Here is an 18,599-nt window from a genome sequence, read left to right as displayed (position 1 = left end):
CACACACACAGAGCAATGCAACTATGAATCAAGATGTTCGCATATAGGTGTAGATTTTTATTTCTGCTATCTATAGCAGCATGAAATTGGCAGCCACTGTTGATTACACAAGAATGACAATGATGAAGGGTGTGATACTAAGTGTAGCTGCTACATATTCAGACCTGGAGGCAGGCAGTGCTCCTGAAGGTATCAGAGCTTTGCAGGCACTAACTTGCCTGATTAAGGAGGCAGCCCTAACAATACACTGACTGGTGGTGTTGGATTCCAATCTTCCTGATTTGAATATTTCAAGCAAGTTGCACAAAAAGACGAGCAGCCAGACCAGAGCTTTTCAGTAGTTGGCTGGTTTGTCTGTTTATTCCACACAACACTCCTCTCACACAAGATGGAGTGAATTACAAGACATTCATGTACTAAGCATGTTGTTCTGCAGCATATGGCCACATGTTTTGCACAGAAGAGGGGGTTGCACTCTTCAGAGATCATAAATCTAGCACAGAAATTATTTCAGGGGGGCTGTCCACATCTTCTTTTTCAGATGCACACATGGAAATCTAAAATATAAGCACAGCTAGATACGAGCATTATGATATGACAATATAAACACTGTTGGACTGTGGCAGAAGTGAGAGAAAAATCAATCCCAAAAGCACTTAGCCCTGTTTGCTCAGCAGTATTTATTGACAGCTGAGAGAATAGAATGAGTGGAAATGAAATTTTCAGAGCTCAGTACACAGTGATGAGATTAAAGTCAGAAGACCTAGAGAGGGACCACGGGCATAAAAATGCCTTAATAATGTAGAATGCGATGTTTACAGCATCCTCTTTCCTATTATAGCTCTGCTGGTGACTAAGCCTTGCCTGGTGCACTGACCTTGGCTGGCTGCCACCTGACAGAGCCCAGCCAGACACTCTCTCACTCCCCCTCCTCAGCACAACAAGGGGAGAAAATATGATGGAAAAGTTCATGGGTCGAGATAAGAACAGGGAGATCACTGGTTAGTGTCATGGGCAAAGCAGACTTGACTCAGGGAAGTCAATTTCTTCTATTAGCAATTAACAACAGAGTAGGATAATGACAAATAAACAAAATTGAAACCACCTTTGCTCTCACTCCCTTCACAGATTTACCTCATATTCCTCAGCCGTGCAGTGGGGTGGGGAGTGGGGTTTGGGGTTCTTCACCTCCACCACTCCTTCTTCACACAGTTCCTCTGTTCCAGCAAGTTCCTTACCATGGATAGAGTCCTTCACAGGCTGCTGTGGGTCCTTTCCATGGGATGCAGTCCCTCAGGAACAGACTGCTCCAGTGTGATTTCTGCCAGAAAACCCATTCCTGCACGGATCCCTCTCCAGGGTCACAGCTCCTGCCAGAAGTGTTCTCCAGGATGGGATCCCCACGAGCTGGAGGTGGAAATGTGCTCCTCCATGGACCCCCATGGGCTGCTGGGGCACAGCTGCCTCACCATGGTCTCACCAGAGGCTGCAGGGGAATCCCAGCTTTGGTACCTGGAGCACCTCCTGCCCTCCTTCTCCACTGACCTTGGTGTTGGCAGTTTCTCGCTCTCAGTTTTCTCACTCCTCTTCCTCACAGGTGCTGCAGAGTGCATTAAATATTTAGTAAAATTTCTTCACTGAAAAGCTGGTCAGGCATTGTAACAGGCTGGCCAGGGAAGTGGTGAAATCACCAACACTGTATGTGTTCAAAAACATGTAAATCTGTCACAGAGGAGCACAGTTTAGTTGTGACCACCATGGTGCTGGGTTAATGGTTGGACTTGATGATCTCAGAGGATATTTCCAACCTTAACAATTCTGTGATTCTGTAAGACAGATGTCAGCCAAGAACAAATAAAAATGCTGCATATAATGCATTTGGATTTGGTAAGTGAGCTTAGATTCACAGAACTCTAAGAACAGAAGATGTTTCTCATCAAAAGCGACTAATTTTGTATTATGCATTGGAGAAAAAAAAAAATGAAGGAGATCTGGAGTAACTATGTCCCTATGGAGAAGTTCAGTGAAAAGCAGTAAAAAATTGCAAAACAAGTCACTATTTGAAACCTCTAGTTACACACATACAAAAGGCAACAAAATAATGAAGAATAAAATTGTACTTGATGCCAGAAAGAGAAAGAAATAAAACTAGGTAATAAAATACTTGGAGAACATAAAAATCAATAAACTGAGAAAACTAGTGCATGAAAAGATTGGGGAGGAAAAAGAGAAAAGAAGGTACTTGCTTAAAGAAGCATCATTAAGAGCACAATTTCAAACTACAGCAGGACAGAGAAGTGATAGGAAATGTAGAAAAAATCCCATTTGGTTAATTCCTGAACTCTTCACTGCCTCCAGCACATGACAGGTGTATACAGACTGTGGACACAAAATCAAGGAGATGACAAGTTATCATTAACAGCAAAGACTTCACAAAGTCAGAAAGAGCAGGTCACAAAGACATCACAGGTGTTACAGTTACGAGAGGAGAATCAAGGAAAGCATTATTTTCTCATCAGAGAGGAAAAATTGTGGCAAATTGATGCCAGGAAGGTTAGACAAAACTTATAGCTGCATCTTCAAACTTAGGAAAATCGAGCTCTTCACTGAACTGGCAAATACCCTTTGGACATCTGCTCCATTTCCAGAGTCTGTAGGAAAATTGTTCACCTTCATTTCAACCCTGGTGTTGAAATTTGTGATTTTAAACAAATATTGTTCATAATCTAAAGTCATATTCCAATTTATGAGGCTCTAAAGATAATGCTTTGTCACCATTTTTTCAATATTCAGTGAAGAGAACGAGGCATCACAGCACCTGCTATTTCCAGAAGACAAATTGTTCATAGATTAATCAGAAAGCAGACATCATCATGATTACAAAGAGTGTCCTATGAACAATGTGAGTGAAAATCCACACAATAAACAGGAGCATTTTCATCTATAATCACATCTGGTGCTAAAAAGCTCAAGTGACATTCGGTCAACTGTGCATTTGACTAAACAGTCAGTCTGAAACAGCAGTGTCACGCTCCCAGGCTTTTTAAAAAATTTTTTTCTTGTGACAATGTGCAAATAGTTGACTCCAATTCCCATCACTTTTTAGTAGCTCTCTCACAATGATTATTCAACAAACAGTCAGCATTTTCCTACACGTTTTGGCAGTCTAAAATACCTGCCCTGATTAAATTTTCTTTCAGTGCAAATAAAAAGAGTATGGTCACCAAAAATGTACTCATAATTAACAGGGAGGTGAGAGAAATCATGATAAATATAAAAACATTTCAAGTTGCTTATTTTTAAGACCAAATTGTTATAAGACACCAAATACATTTTGAGTTGTTCTCTGGGTTACACCAAGCTGCCTATCCCATACATTAGCAGCATAACAGAAAATATTGAAGTGATTTATTTCTCATTCTCAAATACTCAACAGACCATCTCATGAGCCCAAGAAGCATGGCACACATGGCTCTGGTCACGGCAGGCAGAGAGGAAGCCACCAAAGCCCACACCAGGAGCTTCACATATGACAAAACCCTGCCATTTACCAGTCATAACCAACTGTGAAAGTACCTGTAAAGGCTTTATTGATGTTCCAGCCTTTCTTACAACTATCCCTCATAACCACATTATTCTCTTTTGCCTGATAACTTCTATTAATCGTACACAACAAGCCTAAAAAGCATAAGGGCAGTTTTATTCCAGGGTAGCCCATGTCATTGCCAGAGCACCTCATTTCAGATCTAAGTCTGCTCAGAATTTCTACGTTAACAAAAGTGCTGACACATTGCAGGTGACTGGGCCAATTCCACCAAATACAAATTGAAGGTGAAAATAAAGATATGAGTGTGAAAACCATAGTTTTCAGCCAGGACAAATTATCACAGATAGCTTCAGAGAGTTTTCTCCCCACACACCATCATCTCCCTGTCTAGCTCTATCTTTTCTGTCTCTATGAGATCTCACCCTTCAACATCTCTCTTGGGGCAAAGGAATTAAGGAAAAATTACATTACATCCTAATGATCACAGCACACATGCACTGTGATTCCCAGAACCAGGCTGCTCCACAGCCTAACTCTCTTAATTTTAACAGCCCTGTCATCCTTGGATATGGCTGCAATGATCCAGCTTCTGAAAAAGGCACAGATTGCTGTAGCTGTCCACAAAACCAATCCATGCTCATTTACCACACTGAGAAAACACCAGGTTTATACCTGACTGGGCAGTTCCTTAAGCAACAAGAGACCTCCCCTCTATTTCAGAAGCTTCAAGTCACAAATGACCCCTCTACATCGCCTTGGACTGAGGCACTGCTGCGGATTTCACTGGAGCTACAAAACACTTTTCCTACCTAGCATCATTTCAAACCTATTTGCACTACTTCCAAGCTGTCACTTATTTCTCCCAGAGGTGAAAAGGGCCTCTCCCTTCCTACAGAAGGCATGATGATGCTGCACAGAGCTCTGAGATCAACCCACCATGGACATCCAACACCACAGGAAAGGCTTCGCTTGTCCACCAAGCCTGGAAACCAGCATGGCCTCTGTAGGTCCTTTTCCTTACGGCAGAGAGCCATTCTTCATGCCTTTCTGACGAAAATGAAAGGCTGGAGTGATGTCAGATGACATCCACCTCTATTTAGAAGTGATAAAGTGCAATTAAAAGGCACTGGGAGATGCTCATGCCTAAGAATGCTTATGAAGCAGAGATGACCCTGCAGAAACAAGCAGAAAAAGGCTCCTCAAAACACACATTTCAGTTTAGTTACTGCTGCATTAGTGTTTGGAAGCTCTGACAGACCTGACCAATGAAAACTGAAATTAACAGCCACTCTGTGGAGGTTTTTTTAGCTTGGGGACAGAAGATGAAAAGAAATAAATGGTGCCATTAGGGTTGTCTTTTTTTCCTTTTTTTTTAAACAAGCATACCACCTGCACCTTATACAACTTAACATTTCTGTTCTCAGTAAAACTATGATGTGATCTCAGCTTCTCAGAAACTGCTTAAAAACATTTTCCCAAATAACCACAAAAATCCTTCTGGCAAATATTTGCATGTTTACATTAAAGAGTGTCCAAAAATTGTCCATTGCTGTTTCTTATTTCCATATCCAGTATAATATCAAATTGGTTTTGTTTTCCATCAATTAGTAATGCAAACAGAAAGATTAATTGAAAAAGAAATATGTTAAAAATACGAAAATGTCAAATATGAGGTCATCATCTGTCATTGCAACCAGAAAACAAAACAACCAAAACCCCTAAAACTCTCTCATTTCTGCATTTCTGTTAGATGTATTGCTTTGACCTTCTGTGTTTTGAGGTCTCCCATGCCACTTTCAAGTTTCCAACACGGAAGTTTACAGTGAATCCAGTTGTAAAAATTGAAAGAAAAGTGCTACATTTTCACCAGCAGTCTTTTACTCTGGCACAGAAATATGTCCATCATTATTTTGAGGAAAGTCAGCACATACATCAGAGTCCATTTTCTAACAAAATTAAGGTATTTCCCTAATTCAATCTTTAAAATTTCCAACTTTCTCTAGAGCTGTACTGATATTTAGAGAAAGAGAAAAGACCTTACTAAAGTAAGTAAGTTGTCCACCATCGTCAGGTCAGGAAAGACAAAGTTTTTGGGGGGTAAGGTCTGAGGCTTAAGAGTTGAAGTACAAGTTTGAGTACCTGGGTATCATTAGTAGCTGAGCTGGCTACTTGCACCTACACTCTCCTAATCTTACATAAATAGATCTTGGGTTGTAATTCACATAGGTGCTCTCTGGAAAGTCAGGAGGATTGACTGCTGCTCTTCTTGCATGTGAAGGTGGGAACTTCGAGGCTCTAGCCTGCAACAGGAAGAAAAACATGTGCCATTGTATTACATTGTAGAATTTTGTGGGACTGTCATTCCTGTAGATCCCAAACTAAAAGCAAAGAGCAGAAGAGACCTGGTAGGTAACATTACTGTTGCAAAAGAAATGTGAAGCAATTTCTCTGAGCTCCCTGAGCAAAAGGGTAGAGCGCAGAGGGTGAAACATGAACTGGCAGACAGATGCAAGAACAGCCTTCACAAAGCCTCAACAGGACAGCCTCTGAAATTTTTTTCTTAATATTGTTTTTTTCTTAATGTTGTCTTTTCAAAAACAAATTTTGAAAGTTGGTATCTACAGCAAAAGAGATGAAAATGAACAATGATAGCTTCTCTGAAAACAAAACAGACAGACCACAAACAATCCAATTTAGGCACCTAAAATCACTGGAAGCCTTTGATCTCTGCAACTCCACCTCTCATCAATGAAATTGTCCTGAGTGCCACACAAGACCATATCAGGAAATGAATCATTTTAACTTCAGAGCACTCTGACTGGTTTGCAACCAACAGGGCACACAACCATTAATTAAATCATGAGCAGAAAACAAAATAGGAAATAATTGGTCTTTCCATGTGCATTAAGTGAGGCAGAAGCCCTGTGGAAAAGCAGCACATTTTCATTTTTGTTAAATATATATCACAACACACTGGAATTAGAGAGTGAGTAAAAGTTGTGGTGGCAGATTTATCCCTGGTGTTTCCTGGCTTTCAAGTATATGAACTGCCACATAAAAATAAAAGTTTCATAGCTGTGTTTGTCTCCAATACAGCGAAACAAAGTGGGCCATTTTCCCCTCATTGTGAAAAGCATGTCTAGTTCCATCCAATCTTTAATCAGGCAAGCTTCTTCCATTAAGAATACACATTCTTAAATAAAACATCTGAGTAAAGACTACTCTGTGAAGTAGAAATATGAAAATATTACATTTTGGGAGAAATAAAATTCAGCATTGTAAATGTGACTTATGGACAGGAAATGCACCACACCCCTCTCCATCCAGGGCTCAAACAATTGCTCAAATACTCTGATTGTAAATGAAGATAGGGCCATCCAAACAACAGACATTCTCACAGATGATGTGTTCCCCGTCCCCCCCTCCAAGTGCTCACAGAGGTCTATGGGGGGTTTGTCAAAGCAGACACATTGCAAAGAAATTCCAAGTTTTAGTGAAGAAAACACCAAAACCTGCAAAGCACACGCACACAAAGCCCACTTACTGCAGAGTGTTCTGCTGGGCCCTGTGCCCGTTTTGGTAAGCAGCAAGCTGAAAGGAGGATGTCAGGAAGTTAGAGTGGTTTGATGGTGCAGGGTACACAGCTGTTGTAGCTGGGGTTCTTCTCTAGCTGCCCCCAGCTCTTGAAAGACTTTCTTCAAAATACAGTTACTCTCATGTGTTAAGTTTTTTTTACATCCTGCTTTTTAACCCACTCTTATTTTATTTTTCCCTTCATTGAAACTTTTGGTCATGCTGGGTGCCCTGGTTTCTACTGGGGTAGAGTTGATTTTCTTCTTAGTAGTTGTGTTTTGCATTATTATGAGAAATTAAACTAATCAGCTATCTAATATGCCCAATACACAATTATCTGCAAGATATCAAAATATTTGGCCTATTCTTACACTTGCTCAAGGGAAAAATTATCACTGCTCATGGAAACAAGGATAGTTTGTGTTTAGTCATTAGTTTATGAACTGTCATTATTAAGTACAGAATTCTGTGCCAGTAAATGCAGAACAAACAAAATTATTCTAAAAACTCAAAGCCTCCCCTATTATCAGAGAGAACCCTTTTCATCCTGAATGAATCCCTGACTGGTCTGTAATGCATTAATACCATAATACCTATGGCTCGTTCAAAACTCCAGACATATTTTAAATTGCTACCCCTTATTTTATTATGACTTCTCCAAAAGGACAGTGCATATATGAACATTTTCCTCAACCCTTGCCTCCCACCTCAGTCTCATCAATAAAGTGCATGTCCTTGTACCTGCACATGGTCAGCAATGGGATTGTAATATATTTCAGATTCAAAGGACTCACCTCTGCACTTGAAAATCAAGCATAAAATCAGACCAGCGACAGCAATGGCACCTGCAGCTGCTCCTGCCATCAGGATGTAGAGAAGCATATGGGAGGTGTCTGAGCAATGAGAAAAGAGAGCAGGTTACAGAGCTAGATGTCAGTATCCACGAATTTGTGACATAACTGCCTACCTCATCTGGAAGGAAAAGCTAATCCCCTGCTTCCACACAAAGCAGAGAGAAACAGATGAGATGTCTGGATGCCAACCAGCAATAAGAAGCTGCCTCACACTCCCAGTCATTTGTGTACACAAACACATTTTCATTTTCAACTCATCTGCCTCTACATTCTCATTTTCTTCAAGTACTCCTAGCCCTGAACAACTGAGCAGCCATCCCTGCAAAATGCTCTTATTAATGAATGGTTTATGCTGATTTCTGTTCTTCATGCCTTTACTAGCAGAGATACTTTGGTGATATGAGCACATCTTTAGCTGCTCTTATAAATTCTTACTGCAATAGTCTTCCAACAGGTTCAGCACAGCCAGAGAAGCTGAATTTTGGCCTTTACTACCTTTGGAACACTTCCAAGTCACAGACAGACACGCTCCAAGGAAATTATCTCGACGTCATCACTACTGTGGAAAAGCTGGACAAAATGTTGTGGGGAAGTTGCTTTTAAATTCTTTGTTTCTCGCTGTCCTCTTCTGATTTGAGTGGCAAGAAATTCCTTTCTCTCAAGTCTCTTTTGCCTGTGACAGTAATTGGTGAATGATCTCTCCCTGTCTTCACCTGGACCCACGAGCTGGCCATTGTATTTTTCTCCCTGTCTTGTTGAAGAGGAAGGAGCAATAGAGCAGCTTGGAGAGCACCTGGCAGCCAGCCAAGGTGAACCCACTGAAAGCAGAATAAGGAATTCTTGTAAAACAGAACAGGAATTGAAAGAAAAACACACTGAGAGCTTCTCCATAGAGTGCCACAAAGCATTTGGTGTCAAAATCATTAATTTATCTCTCAGCATGCACTAGGACCTTATAACCACTCTAGCTCCAGAGCCCTGGCATTTAGTGGGAACAGCTGCACAAAACAGCAGAGAAGAGCCCAAGACATGATGAAAAGCAATCACAAAACAGCATTATTTACATCTCAGGTCCATGACCAGAGTCTGGTTCATGGCTGCGTGGGTGACCAGGCAGGTGACAGAGGGAAATGAGCTGTTGGCCCAGCCAAAGTAGCTCACTCTGGTCACTGTTCCATTGGGGTGATGGAATTCCTCCTCAGAGCTGTGGTTGCTTGCAGGGATCCAGGAGATGTCAGCAGCTGGCTTTCCTGCAGATGCCTGGCACACAGCCACCCTGCTCTTGTCACGGGTCAGAGTCACTGTAGGAGGCACTGCAAAAGAAATTTTTAAGAGCCACAACCCTTATTTCTATTCATATGTTTTATTTCTATTCCATTTTTTAGTATAAAATCACCAGCTAAGAAACTGAAAAACAGGTGGTATTTTTTACATTGTATGACCAATTTGTAAGATTTTAAAATAATTTGAAATATTAGCACATCTTAAAGGAAAAACAATACCTCAAAAAGTCCAAGGTGGACACCTCAAAAACTAGCTGGCAGCATCCAAAGTGCTGCTTCTTCCTGTTTGCCAAAAGGTGATGACAGATTAACAGGAGATGGGATGACAGAGAGGGGTGGATTCAACAAAGATTTACAACCTCACTGATGAAAAGGCAAATTGCTGGAGCTTCAGGTAGAATATTTAGGAGTTTCAATATGTAGAATAAGAAATCTGATAGCAGGGAAATAAAAGAGGAATTGGGCAAAACTGTTCTGCTTGAAGTCCAACAACTCATATTCTGCATTTGGCAAAACAGGGAAAGGCTCACACAACACCTAAACATTTATCAGAAAGGCAGGATTCTGCAGGGAAGAACCAAAAATACTCCAAAACCCAAATCCAAAACAAATCAATGACCAAAAAATAGCAATTACAGAGTTGAAAAATTAATTTTTTGTGATTTTTAGTTATATTGAGATGGCTTAAGTAATATGGCCAGAACAAAAAAAAATCTTCCCTTTTTTTTCATGGAAACCTAGATATAATTTACCTGACTATATAAAAAAAAGTTGATTTGATGTATTCATTATGCTTCCTAATATTCTTTTGTTCCTGCCTATGCTGCAAATAGACTAATTTAATTTTTATTTTAGTGATGCAGTCTTACCTATCACAATCAGAGAAGAGAGAAAATGAAAATTCCCTTCAGTGTTGGCAAATTCACAGGTGTAAATTCCCTCATCCTCGAGGTCCACAGGGTAAATACGAAGTGCAGGGTCTCTGCCAGGTGAATATTTCCATGTGATCCTCTCACTGCAGTTCAGGCTGCTTGTCTTATTGTGATCCCTTCTATAGGACAAGAAGCAGCAACTTCTGCAATTCCTCTTCCACGTCACCAGCAGAGAAGGCACCTTGGAGATGTTGGGGCAACTCAGCACAGCTTCACGGCCAACCTCCACACTCACCCAGTTTTGAGCTGTGCAAGATGAAAAAAAGACATTAAAAAGGTGCTTCAGCCATTGTAAAAGCACAGGAAACCCTTGCCTTCATCACCCTTAAAAATATACTTCCTGACTGTACTGGCAGCTTTGGGGCATTTATTAGTATTCAACTTCCAGATCCACCTTCCTGGAGTTTGGAAGTGCAGTAGAGATGGTGCCTTTTTGCTGTGGACACTGATGCTGACAAGCTGCAAGTCCTCCACCTTCATTTTAGGCAATACATTTCTATCACTTTAATATAGGGTTTGAGAAATTGATGGGGAGGGCAAAATTCATTCTTAAGGGAAAGGAAACTACTTTCAAAAATGTATTGTGTTCCTGAATTAGGTGCCTTGCTTCAAGTGCCAGTAAAACTCAGTATAGCTGTGGAACACACACCTGTGGCACCAACATCCCTTGGAGCAGAAGTTTAGTAAGAAACATGTGGATCCCTTTTATTCCAGAAATCATAGCTCTCCTGCCATTGTCCCAGCTGAACAGGTGTGTCTTTAGATGACCGGTTTCGGATTCCTATCAGATTTATCATTCTGTGCCACTCTGCAAGGCACTCAATTATTTTGCCAGCCAAGGTGACATTACTCTTTCCATTCCCAGAAAACAATAGGCAAAATTTGCTCTGGTGTACTATGAACTTTCAATGTCCTGGAAATACAGAGTACCAAACAGTGCTACATGCAGTTTTGGATCTTTCTCACTTACCTTCAACCAGATTGATTGGCAAGAAAAGGAGCACAGCCAGAACTGCCCATTTCTGAGCCATCTTCAGCAGAAGGAATCAGCACTGCAGAAAATGAATGCAAAGAAAATGGCATGTAGTCACAAATAGTTGTGCTCATCCCTTCAAAGAGAGCATGTAGTAAAACCCATTTTCTTTGAAAGCAGGAGTTCTAAACAAGACCCCATGTCAAGTGCCACTTGTACAGTGAAGAAAGTAAAGCAAAAACAGGGTTGAAAAAAAATATAAAAATAAAATAAAGACAAAAAAAAAAAAAAAAACAAAAACCAAACCAAACAAAAAACAAGCTACTGTTTGCAAACAATTTTTAAAAATCCTGGATCTCTGGTACCACTCAGGATCTAGACCTCATCAACTATTTGGCAAAGAAATTATTCCTAGCCTTTGGATGCTATTAATTTCTTGAGGAGTAACTCCCCTTTTGGAGCAGAACAAAAAGAGCAACCCTCCTATTGTAAGGGATCAAAACCATATGAGGTTGTTTCTTGCTTTCATAGGCAGGGTGAACTGAAGAGGCATCTAGTAACTCCTGCTGTTCTACAATTATCTAAACCTTTTAACAAACCATGCCTTATAAATGCTGCCATTTCTATCTCTTCAATAATTTACTTTCTGAATCAGGCACCCACAGCTAGAGATGATTGGAAAATTGTGCTTCCACCCCATGGGAAATACTGACACGATGATGTTTTCATTCCCAAGTCAAAGATTTCATTTCAAATGTGAAACAAACCATGAGAGGATGCCTGGTGTAGAGGAGAGAAGCCACAAGGCTGCCACGTGTGTGGCATAGGAAGAACAAAAGCTGCCACAGGCACTAGCCAGATGGAAGAGATGGTGTTTTCCTTAATAGGGTGATGCAAGTGCATGTTCAAGTCACTGAATCACAGAATGGTTTGGGTTGGGAGGCACCTGAAGGATCTTCCAGTTCCAAACCTCTGCCATGGGCACTTCCACCAGACCAGGTTGCTCAGAGCCCCATCCAACCTGACCCTGAACACTTCCAGGGATGGGGCATCCACACCTTTTCTGGGCAATCTGTTCCAGTGCCTGACCACCCTCAACAGAATTGTTTTCCTCAAAGAATTGTTTTGCTCACAACTCTAACAAAGAATTGTCACGCATCTGGATGAAAATCTTTCGCTACCAAGTGGTAAAAAACACCAACACAACCACATTGATCTATATTCTGCTACTAATATGTAACTAGCAATGTAATTCTTACATTAAAAACATCTCAAATTTCACTTTCATTCACATAAAATCTTTGCCATAAAGGAAATATTTTGTTTTGTTTCATTTTATTCAGCACTGTCAGAAGTTTTGGGATTTTTTTTTCTTTGCAATTTGGATGCATTATGCATGCAGAAGTTTCTTTCAATCAAAACTGTTTCAATCTTTAAAAACTGATTTTTTTTTAACCAAAAAATATTAAAATATACATTTTGACCAGATTTATGTACTGAACATGACCCAATTTGCAAAGAATTTCTCGGTCTCTTTCGAAAGGAAAGTAAAAGAAAAAATAACAAACCTTCCACAATTTCTATCAGCAAATTCAGTCTTCACCAATTTTGATGAGTCCATAAATATTCATAACAGAATATTTTCATATTGGAACTTGTCCCAGAGAAGTATCTTTTTTTTTAAATGCATTGAAATCTCATATATGCGGTTTATTTGCTCAAAAGCACAGGCATTAATGATTAAAAATGGGACCTTACAGAAAGGAGAGAGTATATGACTCTCTTTAAATATTCATGGGTGAAACACAGAATTTAATCTCCAATTTTTAAAATTCACAGCCCTTGAACAGTTGTGCCTCTGAGCGAGAAGGAACTCTCAAAATCCATAAAGGCACAACCAAGCAGAGATGAATCAAACCCATTTAAAAGTAGCAAACGAACACTTGGTGGCTCGCCTTGTGTTATTGCCTTTGGTGGAATTAAAATGCCTCAACAGCTGCATAAAAATAAATTAAATTTTTTACCCTAAAATAAATTAAATTTTTTACTCAGCCTCGGTGGCGGTGGCTGGCGCGAGACCTTGCGATGCGTGTGCCACTCTTCCCGCTCGGATCCATCCCAAGGAGAGCTGAGGCTGGGGGAGATCCGCTCCCTTCAGGGGCTCCAGAGGAGCCCTCCTCACCCCAGGGAGGGGAGCAGCAGCAGTTCCAGCCTGCCCTGGGCTTCCAATCCTCCTCCTGAAGGGAGACTTCAGCACTGGCGGCCGCTCCCACGGGGATCCCAGTCCTGAGGGCTGATTCCAAGGCAGCTCCTGCACACAGGGAACTGCAGACATGTACCTGGAGCTCCCCTCCCTCTCTGTCCCTTCCAAGAGCCCAAATACAAGTGCAAAGTGGGAACTATCTCAGTTTAGGAGATTCCATCCCTGCGTTCAGCTGTACGGTTCATGAGTTTCTTTTTGTTGTTGCTTCTGAGACCTTCACATGCAGCTGATTTTTCTTACAGACAGATAAAGCCCTCCACCCCCTTCCCCTCTTGAAAGAGATGAGTCAAAAAAACCCTCTGCCCTGAAGAGGATGTGGCAGAGTTAAATTGAGAGAAACAGACTGCTTTGTGACATGGCAAACAAGTCACAACCTTAGCTGTCTGTTGTTACACATCACACACCAGCCGCGAGCCTTGAGCTATGAAAGCATCAACCTAAAATCAGGCAAGTACATGCAATGTCCAACACGATTTAAATATTTGCTAACACAGCCTGAAAAGGGAAAAGGTCAGGTATCCATCAGTGCATCAGTTGTCACCACAAGTTTTTAAAGGATAACCATTCTGTCACAGAGCCATTCCCGTGTTTACCTCACTTCAAAACAGAATATGGTTCTGTTTTGAAGTGAAAGCACATTTTAAGGGGTACAAAAGACTGTCTTAGAAGGCACTCTGTTCTGTGTAAGATGTGTGTCTTTGGGAAAGGAAGGGCTGGAAGGGATGGCAAGAAGAGAAAGCAGTGGCATACATCTGCATCAATTCTCTTATAAGGATAAGGTAACTGCTCTGCAAAGCAAGGTTTCGTTATTTAAAATCCAAATCCACAATTTTGGCAGTCAGAGCAGCATCAGCATCTTGTATGCAATATTTGATGTTTCTGCCTCATCACCAAGACCACACACACACCCAACTCAAAAGCCTGCAGCTTTTCTGAAGCGAGATATGCTGGCTATGCTGTATTTTCAACATCCCCAGGTCAGCCTCTTCTGCTCCCGGTTCTCCCTACCAATGGTTCCTCTGCTGGGAATTCCTCAAGTCCCTCCACTGAAAATGAAACAACAAAATATAGCAAGACTTTGAATGCCCTGGGTGGAAGACAAAACATATCAAAAGGGGCAGCAGGTAGACACTCCCAAAGCTGAAATGGAAAGCTCTGGGGGGAGAGGAGAGTCTGTGCTCTTTCTCTGTTCTCAGCCATCTGTGGCTGGCCCCTGACAGTGCTGCTGGGTAATGGACCTCTGCCTTGACCTCAGAGCCTCCTGGTATTTTTATTCTCTCAAAGATATCCTGACCCTGAAAACTGCCCTCTCTACTCCTGTACTAGCACAGCAGAACACTGTTAGCTCTGTCAGAACCTCCATGGATCAGAACCTCCATGGTGCATTTTCTTCTCACACTCTCTGTCTCACAGTTGCTGGCATCAGTTGAAACCAGAGATGATTTGAAATTTAGTCCCTCCAGTTTGTGAGCTATTTTCATTCACTTCCAAACTACAAAGCTTTCTCTGCAAAATGGGAAATAGAGGGTGGATGGCTTTCTGAAGGAGAGAATTAGGCTAATAGAATCAGCTCTCAAAACAATCACAAGCAAGTTTCCAAACAACTGTAAAATTACAGTGTTTAGGTAAATATACCTAAAGGTAAATAGTTTTGAAATTTCCTCCACAGCAAGACAGAGATTTGTGCCATCTATTGAATTCATCAAGATAGCAGTTTTTAGAGTAATACCAGCATTACAAAGTGTGGATTTTTCCCCAGGGGAAAAAAAATTGTCATACATAGTAGCTGTAATTCCAGAAAGCAGTTGGGCATCTCCCTTCTTCTAGGATATATTTACCTTTTTATCACTAGCTCATCTGGAAAATAGTTTAGTCCCATGAAGTTACAGCACAAGCCAAGGCATATTCCTCACACCTGCAGCTGCCTTGCAGGCAGTCCCTCAGGGAGAAATCCAGTGTTGGGAAGGGGCAGTAGGAGCAAAGGATCAATGAGAACAACACCAACCCTGGTAGCTCATTCTCTTCCTTCCAGAAAGAGAGAAGATATTTGCTTTACATTCTCCATTTTATGAAAAAAAAAAAAAAAAACAACAACAAAAAAACAAAAACAAAAACCACAAAAAAACCCAGTTCTTGTACCTAACCCCTTGACTTTCCCAGGTACAAACCATCTGTGGCTCTCACCAATGTCAGCAAACAGATGGGGAAAAGCCCTGCTGGTAATGCAGCCTGTAAAACCTGACACTTCCTTGTTAAAAACCTGACGCTTCCTTGTTAAAATATCCAGAGGCAATTATATCACAATTTGCAGAGATCAGGGAAATGTATTTCTTTTTCAACTGTAGCTGATTGCACTGGGCCAGCAGGGCCATGCTCAGCAACTTCTACTCCTGGCCCTAGAGAATCCCCTTATCACTTGTAGGTCTCCAACCTCAGGAGCTTCTCACTCAGTCCCAGCACTGCAGCAGACAAATCTGCCTACCACACATATGTTCATCATCTCAACCGCTTTAACTCCTGCCTCTTGTGGGCCTGCTGCTTTTTGCTGCTGATTTCCCAGAAAAAAAAAGAAAAACCTGGGAATTAGCAACCCACAAGTGTAATTACTGCTTTCAGGGATGTGGATAGCCAGAGGAAAACTTCTATACAAGTATTCAGAGATGAACAGAGAGGAGATGGTTTATAGGTTGATGTTTACCTCCTTTAGTAAGCATCAGGATGTATCTCAGACTCCATATAGGAAGGTTTCCTCCCCATCTTTCAGTCAGAGGTACTGGCCTCTCACAAATTCCATAATTCCAAACATGGAGTTTGGAATGATGGAATTTGCATGATGGAATTGCACCACACATCCCGAACTGCACATAAAGAAGATACAAATCTCAAGTAATTCCTGCTTTAAAAAGAACAGAAATAGCAGAAGACCTAGTAGCAGAAATAAAACCCCAGGCAGTCCTTCCTCACCTGTCAGTCTGTCCTACCTGTACCATCACTAACCACGGTTTAGGCAGTGCTAAGCAGGGACTTACCCAACCTCTCTCCTCCAGCTCTTCACTGCTCCTTCCCCTTCACACCTCAGGGAACATTATTTTCTCTGAAATCTACAGCTTCCCCATTCCATGGACAGCTGGGAAGATCCTGCAAGAAGCCCCAGGAACCCCCATCACCTGGGAGACAGCTTCTCAGCCTCAAGGAGCTGCATTCTCCTCCCTCGTTGGAGTCATTGCTTAGAAGAAGATATGTATTTTACTTATTTATATATTTAAGGAAGGGAAAAAATTGTCCCCTGTGTTTACAGAGCAGCTGGATCAACACTTACAAATATGAAATACATACTGCTCTTATATGGCAAAGGAGGAATAGTTTTCTTTCATTTTCCTTTCTGTGGGTTTTTTTTTTTTTTAAGTGAAATAAACTGGTTGTGTAACAAAACATGCCTAAAATAGAAACCCACATCTATATTTGAAATAACTACACATCCCACCTCTCAAATAGCAAGTAAAGTCATGACACCAGGATCAGGATGCCATTTATCACTGCCTACACTCTTTTGGTGTGGCAAAATATCCCCACAGGGGATGCTTGTCCTTTTTCCTTCCCCACCATATAGGTTTCTTTGCTGTCACAGACTCCCTTTCTCAGAAGTCAGGTAGCTCTGTGTCAGTGGTGTAGAAAAATTCTCCCTGGTGGTTTCCAGTGAAACTTCTCACCTCATTTCTTTCCTGGTTTCCAGCACTGCTGGCAGATTTTAAGCTCAGTTTGAGGCAGGATGATGCAGGAGAGTGGAGTAGCTGGGAGGAGTCCTACAACATGTCCTTATCCAGGTTTCTGCTAAGCAAACTTCCCCCCATATTTTGTAGCCCAGTGGCCTGCAGGTGAAAAACACAGAATAAGTTCAGGTCATGTCCCACAGGTTTTAATGCTGTCATGGGACTGTGGATGTTGCTGATAAAAGATCTTCATTTTCTCTTCTTCCCAGAGTGGCTTAAAGTACAGCCCAGAGGGGAGGCTCCTGAGGACAGGGTGGCAGAGCTTCTCCAGGCTGGGAGAACATTCACATCATTGTCTCCTGATCCAGTTTCCAAAGGCTCTGTGTGAAAAGTTGAAGTGCAGCACTACGACACAAATGAGAGAAAGGGAAGTAAGATGCGAAAAAACAACCAAACAAAAAAAGTCAACTAGCAAACAGAATGCAGAAGTGTCAGACAGACTCAGAAAGCCTCTAGTTCCCCACCACAAGGACTCTGCTGAATGTAATTCATGCCACACACCACAACCTTTTGGCCACCCCTGCCCTCAGGCTTGTATAGGCTATGTACATACATAGGCTACAGCCATATGGCTGTGTCTGTGCACAGCTAAAGGCTCACTTAAAATACATGAAAAAACATGTCTTAATCTGCTAAAAGTGTCTGTGCTGTGGCTATGTCTATATGCATTTCTACACACATTAATATTTTTAAAAATCCTTATATAGAGGTACTTTATGCACACACTTGGAGCTGCTGCACTCACAGCCCTCTGACACAGCAGGAAAAGTTAATTGGCTTTTTTGCAAAGTCTCCTCCACTAGAAACCTGGGTTTTGCACATTGCTTCCACGTGGTTTGTTGTCAGAGCTAGTTTATGGCTTTTGTAATGAAAGTGTCTCTGGAAAAATGTGATTTTAAAAATGCATCCAAAGGGACAAACTACAGGCAACTTGGAACGATACAGGCTTCCAACAAACCTCTTTGAAGAGGATGATCTTCCCCAAATAAAGAAGAAGACCTGTGGACAACTGATGGAGTTTTACATGGGGGGTACCTGCAGCTGAACAATGAAGGGAACAACCTCACTCAAAGTCCAGATTCAGTGAGTCCAGCACCTCTACTCCATTAGGGTTATGTACCTGTGCTGCCAAACTCCTCCAAAGTCTTTTTAATGCAGTTAACAAGGGCATAAGGAACATATGGGGTGAGGGATCCTGGCTGAATGCATAACTGGACAGTTGTCTTGAAAATCCATTTTCACTGAAAACAACTTTTGATCTGGAAGCTTTGGACTAACAGCCTAAATTTCTTTATAGGCTCTAGAAACATGTACTGCACAATCTACTCAAAATTGTCTTTTGCTTGTTTACACAGGGCATTTCTGAGATGGGTAAAGAACTGTCATTCTTTCCTGTGAAGCAGG

At 41.4% G+C, this 18,599-nt stretch overlaps 1 protein-coding gene across 1 annotated transcript; it reads right to left on the bottom strand.

Moving 5' to 3' along the window:
- Positions 1 to 1,025: 1,025 nt before the first annotated feature.
- Positions 1,026 to 17,276, bottom strand: LOC128933492 (cell surface glycoprotein CD200 receptor 1-B-like). Its single transcript, XM_054270484.1, has 8 exons — positions 17,136 to 17,276; positions 16,455 to 16,563; positions 11,160 to 11,241; positions 10,127 to 10,435; positions 9,039 to 9,287; positions 7,915 to 8,013; positions 7,092 to 7,138; positions 1,026 to 5,847 (listed from the first exon to the last, which is right to left on the bottom strand). Exons 3-8 carry the CDS (start codon positions 11,218 to 11,220, stop codon positions 5,713 to 5,715), a joined length of 900 nt encoding a protein of 299 aa, XP_054126459.1. The 5' UTR covers positions 11,221 to 11,241; positions 16,455 to 16,563; positions 17,136 to 17,276; the 3' UTR covers positions 1,026 to 5,712.
- Between the last annotated feature and the right edge of the window lie 1,323 nt (positions 17,277 to 18,599).

The sequence above is a fragment of the Melozone crissalis genome, unplaced genomic scaffold, assembly GCF_028551555.1.
Source record: "Melozone crissalis strain CALT ecotype California unplaced genomic scaffold, PUWL_Pcris_2 ptg000009l_1, whole genome shotgun sequence".
NCBI classification, from domain to species: domain Eukaryota; kingdom Metazoa; phylum Chordata; class Aves; order Passeriformes; family Passerellidae; genus Melozone; species Melozone crissalis.
This window is presented reverse-complemented; position numbering and strand designations above follow the sequence as displayed.